The sequence below is a fragment of the Denticeps clupeoides genome, chromosome 11 (genome assembly GCF_900700375.1).
Source record: "Denticeps clupeoides chromosome 11, fDenClu1.1, whole genome shotgun sequence".
NCBI lineage: Eukaryota > Metazoa > Chordata > Actinopteri > Clupeiformes > Denticipitidae > Denticeps > Denticeps clupeoides.
In genome coordinates, this window is record NC_041717.1 from 5640221 (window position 1) to 5655928 (window position 15708).

Genomic DNA, 15708 nt, shown 5'->3' on the forward strand with positions numbered 1-15708 from the left:
CAGAGGGCGTCAGCGGAGCAGCACCAGCAGGTCAGTCTGTTCATGGCTTCATGATCATATTTTATTCTGCGGACTTGAACAAAGTTTTTGGGCTGCATATGAATGTTAAAAGGTTCGGACCAGTATAATTTACAATCAGCACAAACTTTTGAGGGATTGGGGCATGGGAGACATTGTGAAATCCTCTAATTGACCATCTTGCAAGCTTTTTGTTAGATGAGTTTAGAAATGTGCTTAAAAAGTGAAGTGATTGTCACATGTGATACACAGCAGACAATGCACACAGTGAAATTTGTCCTCTGCATTTAACCCATCACCCTGAGTGAGCAGTGGGCAGCCATGACAAGCGCCCGGGGAGCAGTGTGTGGGGACGGTGCTTTGCTCAGTGGCACCTTGGCGGATCGGGATTCGAACCAGCAACCTTCTGATTACAGGGCCGCTTCCTTAACCGCTAGGCCACCACTGCCCCACCGCTTGTTTTGCATGTCCACACATTGTTAAAAATCAGAGATGCTGAAGCTGTCACTGTACTATTTTTCTACAGCCAGCAATCACAGCAGCTCTGCAGCGGAGGGAGAAGATGACCACCAACAACATGGAGCTTCTTCAGATCCTGGGGACAGGATAATTTGGCAGAGTGTGGAAGGTAATTTAAAGTAGTGCAATATGTGTCGTGTGTGTGTACAGTGTGTGTTATAAGATGGTATGTGATCTTTATTTACTTTACTTCTTATTTTGCAGGTTAAGAATAAAGAGACACAGGAGCTTTTAGCTGTGAAGATGATTCAGTTTCCAGGATGGAACCCAGAACAGCGCTTGGAAGAGTCCCACCTTCTGAAGCGATGCCGTCATCCCAATATTGTGGGATTCAAAGACAGCTTCATAGTGTAAGACCCACTCACGGGGCAAAATACAGAGGGAGGGAGGGAGGGAGAGAAATGGGTGAAGTGATGGAGAAATGTAACGAGTGATGTAGGTGGCTGGTTTATCTGAAGATAAATGAAATCATTGTTTTGTTATTATAGAAACAATCTCCTGTGGATCTGCATGGAGTACTGCGAGGGCTCCATCAAACATCTTTACAAAGGTACTGCAGCACTTATGTGCATATGATGTGTGTTAACATGACTGTGGACTTTTCATTGTGTGATCTACTGGCCTACTTATCCTGATTACTGCTTATTGTTTGTACTGATAGAAGCTGGTGCCTTTAGTGACCACCAAATAGCATTTGTGTGCAGAGAGACACTGAAGGTAAGTGCACATGAACACTCGCACTCAACAGACATTCATCTGGTTTTCAGTGTTTGATTAACAGTGTGTGTTTCAGGGACTCGCTTATCTGCACCAAATGAAGGTGATCCACAGCGACGTGAAAGGCGACAACATCATGGTTAGCAGGCAGGGTGCAGTAAAAATTGGTGAGTATTGCCCTGGTCCTCCAATTCCAATGACCCTGCCAGAGAGAAGAACTTATGTAAAGTGAGTGTAATGTTCTCTCATTTCTTTCTACAGGTGACTTGGGATCAGGAATCAACTTCAGCGACATGGACAGAAGAAGAAATGTCTCTGGTACTCCCCACTGGTGAGTCCTCCTGAGAGGAAGGAACTACTGAGTGTGTTGGTCTCTTTTCCAGACCTCGTGTGTTTGTGATTGTATAGGATGGCCCCGGAGGTGATTGTTGCCGTGACCAAAGGACCCTACAACTGTCTCTGTGACATCTGGTCACTGGGCATCACTGCTATTGAAATGGCAGAAAAGAAACCTCCCAATACCGATATGAAGGTCGACAGGTAAAAATCAAGCCCTTAACCCACCCCACACACATGTGCGCATATTCTATCTTCTTAACTCACATAACACACACTTGCATTCAAGTCACACATTCACATTAACACAAGTGTCACATGAAAAAAGTCCCTGTTGGTGGCTCATTTCATGTTCATGTGTTTTTCCTTGCAGGCTTTTTGCTGAAAGATCATCTAAACACTTTAAGCCACCAACACTAAAGGCTGAGAAATATAGGTGAGTTTGTCCATCATGAACCCTGTTGATCATTAGTGATAGAATCCCTGCTCCTACAAAATGGGCTCTCGTACACATATAACATGCAATTTCTTATTAACATTTCTTGTTAACAGACACACACACTGGGTTTTGTATAATTTATTTTCCTTTACAGCTCATGTTCAAATTTAACTGAGAGTCTGAGTCTTTATTTTAGAATATTGACCTCTTTGGTCAGCAAAGGCCAAAAAGAGGCTTGTTGAGTCTACATTTATGTATGTGCTGGACTATGGTGATGTGATTTATATCCACTCATCCTCTCAAAGCTTCCATACACCGGATACTGTTTATCATGGAGCTTTGAGACTATCACAAACTTTAAAGTGCTTAAATACAATTGTCTATAGTACACTTGTGTGGGATGGTCAGTATAAAAAATCACGATAGGTATTAAGAAAACATTGACTTTTCTCTCATCAGGTCCGAGATGTTCGCCAGCTTTCTTAAAGCCTGCCTGAAGAAGAAAGCTCGGAACAGACCCAGTGCAGAGGAGCTGCTCTCAGTAAGATTTCCCTCATGTGATCACAGCAGCACAGTCTGAGTGTAACAGTGACGATATTCCTCACGTTTTCTGTGTCTGTGCAGCACACATTTGTGGCTCAGTCACACTTATCCTGCAGTCTCCTGCTGGAGCTGCTTGATTGGCTGAAGCAGGACCTCCACCCACCGGCCTCCCTAGAAGTCGATCGGCCAGAAAACCAGCCCCCAGACCAGAAGGAGGAGGAGGGCAAGGACTGCAGCCGCCCACAGGACAACAGAAACGATGTCAACTTGGAGGTAAAGACAGCGTTGTGTCCCTGTCCCTAACTCTTTCTGCTGTGATTATTTGGAGCAGGACTGACTCTATTTCTTGGTGTGTTTTGCAGGATGCCTCCAGAGATGCTGAGCCTGGAATCGTTTCAGATGTGGACCTGGACAGTACTTCACGGTTGGAGTCTCCTCAGCAGCAGGAACCACAAGTCACCCCAAAAGAAGGACAAGAAGATTCTGCGAGACAGCTGCCCTGCTCCAGTGACCCTCCAGCACAACATGAAGAACTGGTTTACAGGCCACCTTGCGCAGTGCCGGCTGAGCGTCCACGCCGCCGCCACCGCTTCCGCAAGCGCCTGACACGTTTATTCAATTATTGTTTCACCGCCTCTCTTTTTACTGAAATAACTAGAGATGCTACTTATGTTTAAAGACAAATTAGCATGTAAATATGTAAATGTAAATATGATCATTTTTTTGTGCTATTTTTTCTAGCAGCTGTGACGTCAACCAGAAGTTCAACTTAAAATCTTCACCTGATAAAACCATCACTGGTGAGAATATTTTACGTGTAACATAAAAATACATTCAGCAAGGAATAAACCTCAAACTCTTACACACATTCAGTAATCCTGTAGCCTCATGGTGGCGCTGCTGGATAAGATGAAGGAGGAGGAGAGGCAGCTTGGGACTGAGAGACACTCAGCAGGACAACATGGGGTTTCATTTGGTCTGCTGACTAAAACTGTCCAGACCTGCTTTTATTCTTCTGAGCAGGTCCTCTGTCCCGTCCTCTGGTTCTGCTATAATGCTGTGATTGTAGAATTGACAGAAGGAAAGAAGGTTCTGTGGACGTGGGGTGGATGATTTGAATATTGTTAACAAAATTATACCTTTGCATGTGGAGCTAAAGCAAAATGTTCTCTCATGTGGTCCAGTTTGTTGTGAGTCTTGTTCACAGAAAAAATCTGGAACATAACAAGAGAACATCCAAAACCTGTTCTCAGTAGGAATTAATACAGTGTTCATAGTAATAGTGTTTTCTGTCATCCTTTCCAAGAAAAGCAGGCAGACAGTCATTCCCGAGGACCAGGAGGAGGAGTAGAGGCAGATTGGGACTGAGAGCCACTCACCAGAACAACATGGGGTGGGATTTGGCCTGCTGACTAAAACTAACAGGTAAATTCCCCATCATGTTCCGCCCGAAACTCTTTCTGCCGTGATGTTTCCCCTACGAAACAAACGTATATTGCTATACGCTAGAATTTATATTGCAATATTTACATTGGTAAATATATTTAATCCTCATATTTTTGCAATGCCGTTTTTAATATATATTCTCATTTAATGTAGGACATTTTAAATATATTAATAGTATAACAATGTTAACTATTTTCATATATTGTCATATATCCTATTTCGTACATTTATAAATTGCTTACATATAAAATATTATTATAGAATATATCAACATATATTACTTTGTACAATTCACAGATATGAATACACGAAATTGATTGTCACATAATATATTGAGAAATATAATTTTGTTGCGTATGGGTTCTGATTTTATTTTATTTATTTCTGTGTTGCAGGATGTACCCAGAAACACCTACACCTCTGTTTACTCGGTGCGCCCCCACCACTGGCACAAGTCAACTGGACAAAGAATACCTCTGCTCTGTTTGCACTGTCTAAAGTTTGTCAAATTATTGTAAATAGTTTTTATTAATCTTTTAATTTTATTTTGTTGAAATGTATATTCTATGTATATGTATATTTTATGTATATTTTTGCTGTATGTTCAGTTTATCTTATTAAAACTGTATATAGTTCTGCATTAAATTTCCCTTTCTGACAATTAGTTAACATTTTATTCAGCGTTATTAACCACATCATTTTATTTGAAATTGTGCAATAAATTGTTCTGTCTCGTGTATTTCCTCACTTCTCTTCCTCAGCAGACCCACACCATTAATAGTCCCACACCGACTGGAGCGCAAATTGGCGTCTTTAATTACAGGCTCCTCCTACAAAATGGAAAACACAAACAAGACAGAGAGAACACAGATACGTTGATTCCAGTTCTTCATTCAGGATAAAAACACCAGAGGATTGTGATCAGTAAAAACAAGGACAGGAAGTGACGTGGACCCAACATACCCTCAAAGTGCAGCAGAGCTAAAATCAGCGCTAGAGCTTCTTGCTCTATTGTACTACAGTTCAAATGGTGCTTGACCACACAGTTTGGAAAAGTAATGACAACAAAGGTTAGATGGACTTTGGGCATGTCCAAGACATATGAAGTAAAATGAACTTGAATAATTTATGTCTGGACCAATGAAGCTGATATAAAAGAGAAAGAAAAAGCTCCTCAGTTGTAAATATCTAAAAAATGTGATCTAGGAACACTAAATTTCTTCACTATCTGCTGAAAAGATGCAAAACTGTCCTCCATATAGAAGATCCCATAGTGAGTGAATGCCACATTTTGACAGTACATCAAAAGCTTCATCCATCATTGAAGGAGGAAATCTAAAATATTTTTTTTGTTTTTGGTGTAGAAAGCATGAGATTGTTAATTGCAAAATGGTGCCTAAGCTGATTCCACATCTTTACAGTGTGTATTAAAACAGGATTGGATGTAACAGTGGATGTAGATTGAAAAAGCGGTAGTTTGGCACATAGTAGCGCATATTGGGGGGGTGGGTGGGGGTGGATAGATGGACTTTCTGTTTTTATTCTATTCTATCATTACTAATCCAATATAAGATTTGCTTTCACATTGGAAGACCAGTAGTAATATAGACATTTGGGGAATGATATTCCCCTCAGTTTACAGGGTTTCTGTAATATTTTCAAGATTCAAGATTGGTTTATTGTTAGTTTTTTTCTTCTAACTAAAACTAAAGCTTAAATACTGTATACGTTTCTCTATAAGAGAAAAGTTCACATTTTCTGTACAATGAACAGGTTGAACAGGACATAACTGGACAACATCATGTAGGATGTTTGTAACTGGATATGTTGGATGCTTCAAACAGAACACACAAGACAAGACAAACATGCAAAAACCAGGTGAATAGGCTGGAAGTGTATTGTCGAGTTTAACAGTGTTCTGGTGATGGCGGTGCATTGAGAGCTCTGACTTGCAGTTACAGTTCTGACAGACAGCAGGATGGAGAACAGGGCGTGTGAGGGGTGGTGAGAGTCCTTCATTATGTTCCCAGCTCGACGGATGAGGTGTTTCTCGCAGTGCTGGAAGATGGATGGAGGTGGAACCCCGATGATGCGCTCTGCTGTCTTCACTATCCGCTGCAGGACCTTCTGTTCACCAGCAGTGCAGTTTTCATACCAGACAGTGATGTAGCAGCAGAGAACACTCTCAATGGTTCCCCGGTAGAAGGATGTGAGGATGGGAGGAGGGAGACATTACTGGGCTTTCTTGGTGGTGGAGGTGGTGTTGAGGCTCCAGGAGAGGTCGTTCGTCATGTGCACACCCAGGAACTTCACGATGCTGACAATCTCAACAGCAGATTGAAGTGCAGTGGGGAGGGGACAGTTGGTTTCTTCCTGAAGTTGACAACCATCTCTTTGTTCTTGGTGACATTGATAGTCAGGTTGTTGCTCCGGCACCAATCCACCACATGTTCCATCTCCTCTCTGTAGGCAGACTCATCGTTGTTGGTGATGAGCCCCACTACTGTTGTGTCATCTGCGAACTTGATGATGTGGTTCGAGCTGTACTGTGCAGCAGCAGAGTGAACAGCAGTGGGCTGAGCAGCATCCCTGTGGGGAACCTGTGCTCAGTCTGAGGACCTTGGAGGTGTTATTTCCTATAGACACAGACTGGGGCCTGTCTGTTAGATCCAGCTGAGGAGTGGAGAGCTTATTCCCAGCAGGTCCAACTTCATTACAAGCTTCTGAGGGATGACAGTATCGAATGCTGAGCTGAAGTTGATAAACAGCATTCTGGTGTAAGTGTCCTTTTTGTGTCGAGGTGGGAGAGGGTTGTGTGAAGGGCAGACAAGATTGCATCTTCTGTGGAGTGGTTTGGCCGGTAGGTGAACTGAAGTGGGTCCAGATTCTGTGGAAGTTGGTTCTTCATGTTCCTCAGAACCAGCCTCTCAAAGCACTTCATAATGATGGGTGTGAGTGCTGTGGGCCGTTGTGTTGAAGATATCTGTGAAGATGTCTGCAAGCTGGTCAGCACCTGACCAGGAATGTTGTCTGGTCCTGCTGCTTTCTGCGAGTTGACTCTGCGGAGTGTCCTCCTGATGTCTCCAGTGGAGAGGAAGTCATTTTCTTCTGTGGCTCCCTGATCTCTGCCTCAAACCGTGCAAAGAAGTCGTTCAGCTCATCTGGCAGGTATTCAGGGTTGTTTCTTGTTCCAAATAAAAGTTGAGATTTGACTCTTTAAATAAAAAAAAGACTTTGTGAGAGAGATTGGGAGAGACTGAAATAAATATGAATTCAGGCAAGACAGTCATCTTAATTACATCGATCCTTCCACCAAAGGGAAGTTTCACCTTTCAAGGTCTTGATTCAAAGAGGAGACTAAGGGGTTGAGATCTTTCAATTTAGCAGTGACCCAAATGCCTAAATTTTGCTCGATTCACTCATTGAGTAAATCGAGCAGAAGTGGGAGGCCTAAGGCTGGATCAGACATATATAGCAGTGCGTCATCTGTGTAAAGTGATTTTCCAAAGATCCTGAACTAAAACCTTTTATGTCACTATAGATGCTCTTACAGCAATGGCAAGTGGTTCTATTGTTAATGCAAAGAGGAGAGGGGATAAGGGGCGACCTTGTCTTGTTCCACGTCGTAGCTCAAAGAAAGATGATATACTTTCATTTGTTCTTACAGCAGCTTCCGGGGACGAGCATAGTATACCTGTCCATGACATACATTTCACAGAAAATCCCAGTTCACACGATCAAACGCCTTTTCAGCGCCAAGCGAAATATTTATTTAAGCGATAGTGGATGGGGAGGGCTTGTATAGAATGTTCATGAGAAAAGTGTTTTTTTTTTTTATAAAACCTGTTTGGTCAGATCCAATCACTGAATGGATAACCTTTTCCAACCGTAAAGCTTGTATTTTGGCATTGATGTTTAATAGTGATATTGGTCGATTAGAACTACATTCTAATGGATTTTTGTCCTTTTTTTAAATTAATGCGATAACTGCTTGACGTATTGTAGGTGGTAAAGAGTGACTTATGAACGATTCTTCGAGAACAGACAGTAACAGTGGAGTGAGGAATTGAGAGAATTTTTTTAAGAATTCTGATTGGTACCCATCTGGGCCTGGAGATTTACCACTCTGCATACTTTTATTTGCAGTCTCAATTTCTGCAATTGTGATGGCTCCTTCTAGTTCAGTTTGCTCCATAATCAGGAGTATCAGGAGTATATAGTGATTGGTAAAAATTATGAAAGCATAAGTTGATTTTGCATTGACTTTGTGTTTTATACAATTTGATTTCAGATACAAATGATTTTCAGATTTCAGGACTGTCTCTGTAACTACTGATTGTAAGTCGCTCTGGATAAGGGGGTCTGGTAAATGCCGTAAATGTAAAATGTGCTGGTCCAGGTGGATGAGCAGATTATAATATCATCTCAATAACTCTCACAGCAAGGGACTCCAGCAAGCACTTTACATATTAAGCACTAGAAGGTAGCAGCATAACCCAAATGGCATCAGCGAGCACTGCAGACAGTTATCAAGTGTAACAAAGGCGGAGATCTCAGTAGCATAAAGAGTCAACAGAACCTGCCAGGAACCTGCAGAAGGTCTCATTTCATGACAACTTGGGCTGCACCAACCTTGAATGAATCTGGTTTAGTGACCGCATTAACCTTTCTGTAATCAGTATAGAACCGAAATGTCCCATCAGGCTTAGGGACCAGTAGGCATGGACTACTCCATGCACAGCAACTCTGCACGCCAGCTTGTTCTCCAACAAGTAGGTCACCTCAGACTGCATCCGTTTTCCTCAACTCTACCAAAGCATAAGTAAAAATGTAGTATGACAGTAAATATAACAAATCCGCAATACTTTAAAACGGGTTTTTAAAGAAGCCAGATCTGGCATCACTGGTTGTAGCAGCCACAGGTGACCCACCACCAGCAGAGGGCGCTGCCACCCCACCTGTCCTGTCATCTTGGTGACAACTACAATTTTTCTATTTTAATATTATCACCACACAAAATATTTTGTTGCACACGATCACTTTAGTGTCACAGTATAATGAAAAGAATCAATCCCTGGTCCTGGAGGAACATCTGCCAGGAGATGGGCCATTAATTAACACCCGAACTTAATTAAGGTCGGACTGGAGTTAAGACTCATTGGAAGACGTTCCTCCAGGACCAGGGTTGGGAAACACTGTAATACAGATGTGCAAACACCAACAAACATGTAAATGTGTAAAAATGTTAACGTCATACTTCAGGACGTAGTAGGAAAAGGTGATGTAATCTTCTCAATGCAACGATAGGATCTTGAAGCAATGTTTTGTATTACTATTTAAAGGATTATTGCACTGCATTTATTGTATTGATAAAGAGACACAATATGCTGGACAAACTATTTTGTGCATTTAATGATTCTGTATATTCCCTGTTTTTTTCCTTGTTATAAGTCGTTTGTTGAACACCGAGCTTTACATCCTTATTTTCACGTTTCAGTCGTCATGTGCAGATATTGTTCCCAGCGTATTTAAAGAAAATGTTCTCTTGATTCAGACATTCTTCTTAATGGCTGCAGTTATTTTATTTGTCCGGTTTTTGGAACTGTTCATCCATGGTAACTTGGTAAGCTGTTTAAAACATGCTGGATATCCACAGGTTACAGACGATCCGCGGCAAAATCTTGTTTCCAAATGAATTCCGGAGCGTATTTATGTCCCTGATCGCAGCTGTCAGCGCAGGAATAAACGGCGAGTGTCCCCCAGTCAACGCTGACACCAGGGCTGTCCACCTTCAGATCATTCAGTAACTGCGGCATGACCTGCTGAGCAGAAGAACTCCAGTGAGAAGAACGGTTGCAGCTTCTGTGCTCAGGCCTCGCGTTTCACTGACACAACTTGCCTGGAACTCAAAAATTCGTTTGGCGCCACATGGACATTTGGGAATTTTCTCTTCATCTGGCTGATTGTCGGCCGACACCCAAAGAGGGGAACTTCCCCTGCAGTACCGTAAAACCTGTAGAATTAAAAAAAAAAAAAAAATTCAACTCAAAGAACTGGCTGCCATCACCACACGTCTTTTTAAGACCCGCTTCACCACAACCAGCACAAAGCAGCGATGAATCCGAACCACGAAGTGATCAGAACGTAGTGCAGACCGTACGGCACCATCCAGTCCAGTTTCTAAACCCTCCCACCCTTTGTACAATAAAACACTCCTTTTTTCTTCTCATCGTACACACTAAGCATAATTCATGCATATTTGTACATCTGTGCACTTGTTTTTCAGGAGGAGCGTCAAAGAAGAATCTGCTGCTTAATAAAGCTCAATTGAAAGGGAAACAAAGAAATGAACATATAAAAAAATGGGTCCAAATAAACAGTATTTATAATCACGAGTGACACGACATGATGGAAGGTGAGGTGGAGACCTCTGTCAACGTTTTAAAAGTTGAGGTGAGGACAGAAGCTCCTCCCGATTCTCTCCGTTTAGGCCCTGATGTTCCTGATCCAGACTTCTTTATGCTTAATACTACTGCTGTGCACCTCAAGACTGCACTGTCACAAACCCTCTTATTGGGGACACCCTCCCGAGATGTCATGCAACCAAATTACAGTCCTCCTTAAATGTTCATCTTTCAGCATTAATAATACAATAAAATAGCACTAATTGATTTGTAACCTGGTGTGGCTCCACGGCTGTCCTCTCTTTAAACTTCTGAAATACTTTAGTGTCCTCTGTTTCATGAAGGGCCATGTCCTCCAGCTCATTTTCATCCAAATCTACACAGAAAAACAAAGATGATGTACAACATGTACAGCTTCTCACAACATTCAAATTAGAGATAAAATATGACACTGATGACAGCATTTAAACGTGTGTACCATGATGTACAAATTCTCGGCCAGTCTTCTCCAGTTCAGCTTCATTCAATTCTTTGTCCTTTGACCTGAGCTCCTCAGGTTCTGTGACCAGTTCAAATTCAGGAAACAGAAACGGGGAATTCACATCATCTAAGGTTTCGGAAGCTGAACGTAAAGGAGAAATATTCGCAGTTAAATCTCTGTTTAATCAGAGTGTAAAATTAGGGTAAAAACGAACTCACAGCCACTGCTACATTCCTTCTTGTGCCGGTGTTTCCAGTCTATTGTCTGGTGCTCTTTACTGCAGTAGGAGACCGAGTGACAGCGGGAACAGGCCTTCTGTCCACCACAACCACATACTCTGCACAGCGTCATTCCCGAAATGCGCTCCTGCTCGTCCACACTTCCAACAGGCTCTTCGTCAGGCGGAGGCTCATACGAGTAAAAGTCGTTTTTCCTGGACAGCTGACTTCGGAACACTGCAGAATAAATACAGCACACAAAATACCACAAACATCAAAATCTAATATTAAAGGTCTGAAATATGACATTTCACACCACTTTTTTTATTTGCTGACATGCAATCTGTTTCATCGAAATATAACCATCACATTATGGAAACATAAGAAACTTTTATTATCACTATAGATTACATATGCATACACTGGGATTGTTATTAAAGGCTATAATAATTAACAGTTCATTTAGGCAGACTGGTGGATAACCGTATTAATGGAAAACAATTGTTTTAGGGATTTTGTTGCTGATAATAAGGATAATTATTATTTATCGGTATGGTTCTTCCAAATTGAAGAAAGATCCATGCTTATTGAACTTTTGTGCCTGGCATCATGCTTAGATTGCAGGTGAAACCGGGAAAGGTTTTCAGGATGGCGGCCGTTTGGTTAAAAGTCATTTATACAGGAAGTGCCACTGAAAAGTGACACCGGATCATCTCCGTGACATCGACATCTCGCGTCTACCTTTAAAGCAGCGGCTGTCGCTGTGCGCGTAGCAGCTCGGGGTTCTGCAGCAGAACACGAACAGGGTTCTGTGGAAGCTGCGCTCCAGCCCCGCGATCGGGGCGTAGACCTGCAGCAGGAAGGCTGCGGGCAGGCGGCACTTCTCACACGTCCGCTCGGGGAGAGTCGGCAGCCCCGTCCGGCTCAGCCACGCCGGCTTCCCGCCGACCTTGCTGGGGAACTGCGGACTGCGCAGGCGCCACGGCTCCGGCTCTTCTAGAAACCCCAAAACTACGCCGGAATCCTGTTTACTAGCCGCCATGCTGGTTAAAAAATGCCAAACACGCCTCGCCTGCCCCCATGTGGACAGACAGGTGCGCAGTCAGTAAATGTCCGTGCGGAACAAATGCAGTCGCAATAGATCCGCTTCTTACAAGGCAGATCAATCCAACATCAGTCATAATATAACTTTAATTATAATTGTAAGTTATACAGCTAGATATAAAGTAATGAAAAAATGATCATAAGACCAAGACCGGGCAGTGGTGGCCTAGCGGTTAAAGAAGCAGCCCCGTAATCAGAAGGTTGCCGGTTCGAATCCCGATCCGCCAAGGTACCACTGAGGTGCCACTGAGCAAAGCACCGTCCCCACACACTGCTCTCCGGGCGCCGGTCATGGCTGCCCACTGCTCACTCAGGGTGATGGGTTAAATACAGAGGACAAATTTCACTGTGTGCATCGTGTGCTGTGCTGCTGTGTATCACATGTGACAATCACTTCAAACGAAAAGAAAATAATTATTACTCTTATTACAAGTGTGATTCATCAGGAAATTATGCAGGCATGTGTATCTACAACTAGACTACAGCAGTCACTAAATCCAAGTTTAAGTTGATGAATAGAGTTATTAATAGTGCTGTGTTTTTGTTAAATAGAGAACTGCAGTGTATAAAAAATAAAGATGTGAATAGAAAATAATGCAGAAATCGATTTCCCAGGGTTCCCATTGGCCTGATGGTGTAGAACAGCTTCTTCTCCGTTACGTTTACCAATTTCTCCTAAAGTCAAACATAAAATCTAAAAACAAAAAACAGAGACTGAAAACAGCTCTATTATCTACCATATAAAACAAAAGACAACGTCTTTCAGAAATATTTTGTTTTAATGTCGGCTGTTCGTTTTCATGACAAAGAATTCACTTTGTTAACATGAATGACATTTTAAAATTCGATTACGTTCAAATAATTGTAAAAATACTTTATAAAAACATGGCCTTAGAAACATAATAAAAAAGGAACTACATGCAAATATGCATCCAACCCTTCTTGATTTATAGCTCTTTTCTTTTTGCATCATTACAAAACCACTTAAAATGTCTGAAAGTTGATTTCAGTATGTAGTGTTTTTGATTGTGATTTTTTGGGCAGCGTCGATTTTGTAGTCTTGGACACCTATGGAAACAAAAACAGTTTTAAAACGTGGGTCAGACAGGTTAATCACTAAATCACAGCAGAGGACACAGATAAATGATCTGAATCAAACACATTCTTACCCTGAGTTAGAGAGTTACCATCATAGGAGATACGCCAGAACCTACGGTCTGCGCACCCGTTACAATATTATTTACAAAAACATTTTTTGTGTGAAAATTATTGCGTAATAGCTGCCGACTTCCTGGATGAGAAAGGAAGAAATGAGTCAAAAGAGCCCGATCATCGGAAAGGTCCGGAATCCCCGATTCTATTGGCTAATCAGCAACACACGTGACCAGGAAATAGACGCGTTGTCTTCCGGTCTGTAAAACCAGTGCCCTGCGGTGGCGGCTTAGCGACGTTCGCGTTTAATTCCGAAACTAAGCACAAAAAGCCCCACAGTGGGACTGGTCGCGTCCGATCCAAAATGCTAGCAAGGTTCCTCAACCCATAACGTTCTTGGACTGTCTGCTGGCTGAGCTAACTAGCCGTGCGTGCTCAGGTGGGCTTTTTTTGGGGGTGGTCACCTCTTGTCGCGTTCACGTCGGGTTATACCTCGCTGGCGACTAGCTCAAAACGCACAAAACCAAACGTAGCTAACTTTCTAAACAGGCTGGCTGCATGGCAAAACATGCTTTATTTGCTAGTTCGACCTATGCTTGCTAGTTCGGAACTAACCTTAAGAGCAGTTACGAGCAGCCGGTGTTTTAACAGATCAGCCTACCCGTCAGAATGACATACCCTTGGGTAATGCGCATGCGCCGTGTTTCGGTCGTGTCTTATCATTGTCATACCACCGAATAAAGGTAAGAAATTGTACATCATGCCCGTGTACTTGTGGGTAGGGTTAGGCTTAGGTTTAGGGCTATCAATATTCTGACGAAAATATGATGATCTGTCAGAACACTGGATATTGGGACAGTGGTGGCCTAGCGGTTAAGGAAGCGGCCCCGTAATCAGAAGGTCATCAGTTCGAATCCCGATCTGCCAAGGTGCCACTGAGGTCCCCACACACTGCTCCCCGGGCGCCTGTCATGGCTGCCCACTGCTCACTCAGGGTGATGGGTTAAATGCAGAGGACAAATTTCACTGTGTGCACCATGTGCTGTGCTGCTGTGTATCACATGTGACAATCACTTCACTTAAAAAATGTTATTAGCATGTGGTGTGGATGAATTCCTCACACTCTTGACTTTGCTTGGCTCTGCAGTGTGATGGAGACGCTCCCCGACCTCCCGCTGGACTGGGAGGACGACGAGCGCATGGCCTTCCTGTTCTCGGCCTTCAAGGAGAACCGAGACGTCAACACTACGGACTGGGACGGGAAGATGGACTTCTGGGCGCCCCTGCTTGTGAAGCAGTGCAGGCATCGTGGGGCGGTCTCTGTCAACCTGCAGGAGCTGAACGAGAGTTTCCGCAGGAAGGGCAGTGTTCCTCTGGGCCTGAGCACAGTCATACAGTGCATGGCAAGGTGATGTGCTCGTGTTCTACGATCCCGTGGCTTCCTTGTTCAAGCCACCCTGTAGTCAACGTGTGCGTTTTGTGTTTTTAAAGGAGTGGCAAGGTGCAGAAGGAGTCTGAGTTCGCAGCGAACGTTGATTCGGGCTGGCTGTCATGGGGAGTTGGACTTTTGCTCGTACGCCCGCTAAAATGGACGTTGTGTACACTGCTGGGCAGTGGCAGAGTCCCTTTAGAGGAATCCTTCGTAGTGATCGAGTTGGTGAAGGTAAACTGCTGTTTCCATTGTAAGTAGTGAACTGAAGTTTTATCTGTGAATAAAATTCTACTGCTGGTTCACTAGGACCCAGGCTCTGAAAACCCTTACACACACACACACACACACACACACACACACACACACACACTCGCCCTCTCTCTCTCACACTCACCCACTCCGCGCGCACGCACCCACCGCGCGCGCACGCACCCACGCGCGCGCTCACGCACCCACGCGCGCGCGCACGCACCCACCGCGCGCGCACGCACACAAGCCCGCCGCACACCACGCGCGCGCTCACGCACACCGCGCGCGCTCACGCACACCGCGCGCGCACGCACACGCGCGCACTCATGCACGCACACGCGCGCACTCATGCACGCACACGCGCGCACTCATGCACGCACACGCGCGCACTCACGCACACCGCGTGCGCACGCACACGCGGCGCGCACGCGCCGCGCACGCGCGCGCGCGCCGCACGCACACCACGCGCGCGCGCGCGCGCGCGCGCACTCACACCGCGCCGCGCGCTCGCGCGAAACCACACCACCCCCCGGGCGCCGCGCGCGCATGCACCTGCGCGCGCGCTCAAACTCACACGCGTCTCGCGCATACGCATACTCCCGACCCCCTCTCCCTCCCCACCTCCCCGCCTCCCGCGCCCCACCCCGATC

The 15708-nt window shown here is 44.2% G+C and overlaps 2 protein-coding genes and 1 long non-coding RNA gene across 5 annotated transcripts in view; 2 read left to right on the top strand and 1 right to left on the bottom strand.

Annotated features, from left to right (window-relative positions):
- Positions 1–844: 844 nt before the first annotated feature.
- Positions 845–1402, top strand: LOC114799010 (uncharacterized). The gene is made up of 4 exons (XR_003751168.1): positions 845–887; positions 1026–1087; positions 1199–1254; positions 1331–1402. It is a non-coding gene; the product is annotated as an uncharacterized LOC114799010 (long non-coding RNA).
- An 8010-nt stretch (positions 1403–9412) lies between these two features.
- LOC114799720 (programmed cell death protein 2-like) lies at positions 9413–12210 on the bottom strand. Of its 2 annotated transcripts, none has more exons than XM_028996533.1 (6): positions 11863–12210; positions 11122–11358; positions 10901–11044; positions 10698–10798; positions 9918–10031; positions 9413–9837 (listed from the first exon to the last, which is right to left on the bottom strand). In XM_028996533.1, exons 1-6 carry the CDS (start codon positions 12161–12163, stop codon positions 9676–9678), a joined length of 1059 nt encoding a protein of 352 aa, XP_028852366.1. In that variant the 5' UTR covers positions 12164–12210; the 3' UTR covers positions 9413–9675. The 2 variants fall into 2 exon arrangements, with proteins under 2 accessions (XP_028852366.1, XP_028852365.1); XM_028996532.1 differs by having other exon boundaries at positions 9413–9840.
- Positions 12211–13610: 1400 nt separating this feature from the next.
- chmp7 (charged multivesicular body protein 7) overlaps positions 13611–15708 on the top strand; it is a 5927-nt gene continuing 3829 nt past the window's right edge. Inside the window, exons 1-3 of one of the 2 annotated variants that reach the window (XM_028996304.1) lie at positions 13611–13816; positions 14525–14785; positions 14869–15040. In XM_028996304.1, coding sequence (XP_028852137.1) covers positions 14529–14785; positions 14869–15040 — 429 coding nt within the window. In that variant the 5' untranslated portion in view covers positions 13611–13816; positions 14525–14528. Of the gene's footprint in view, positions 13817–13918; positions 14121–14524; positions 14786–14868; positions 15041–15708 lie in introns of those variants that run through there. The other variant, XM_028996305.1, reaches the window with a different exon arrangement.

Excerpts from the sequence above, each read along its gene's own strand:
- LOC114799720 (XM_028996532.1), bottom strand. The coding sequence starts at position 12,163 with ATGGCGGCTAGTAAACAGGATTCCGGCGTAGTTTTGGGGTTTCTAGAA. Across the intron at positions 10,032-10,697 it reads CAGCCGTGGAGCCACACCAG|GTTTTACGGTACTGCAGGGG; the intron begins GTTACAAATCAA and ends TTAATTCTACAG. Across the intron at positions 9,841-9,917 it reads AACGAATTTTTGAGTTCCAG|CAGGTCATGCCGCAGTTACT; the intron begins GCAAGTTGTGTC and ends TCTTCTGCTCAG.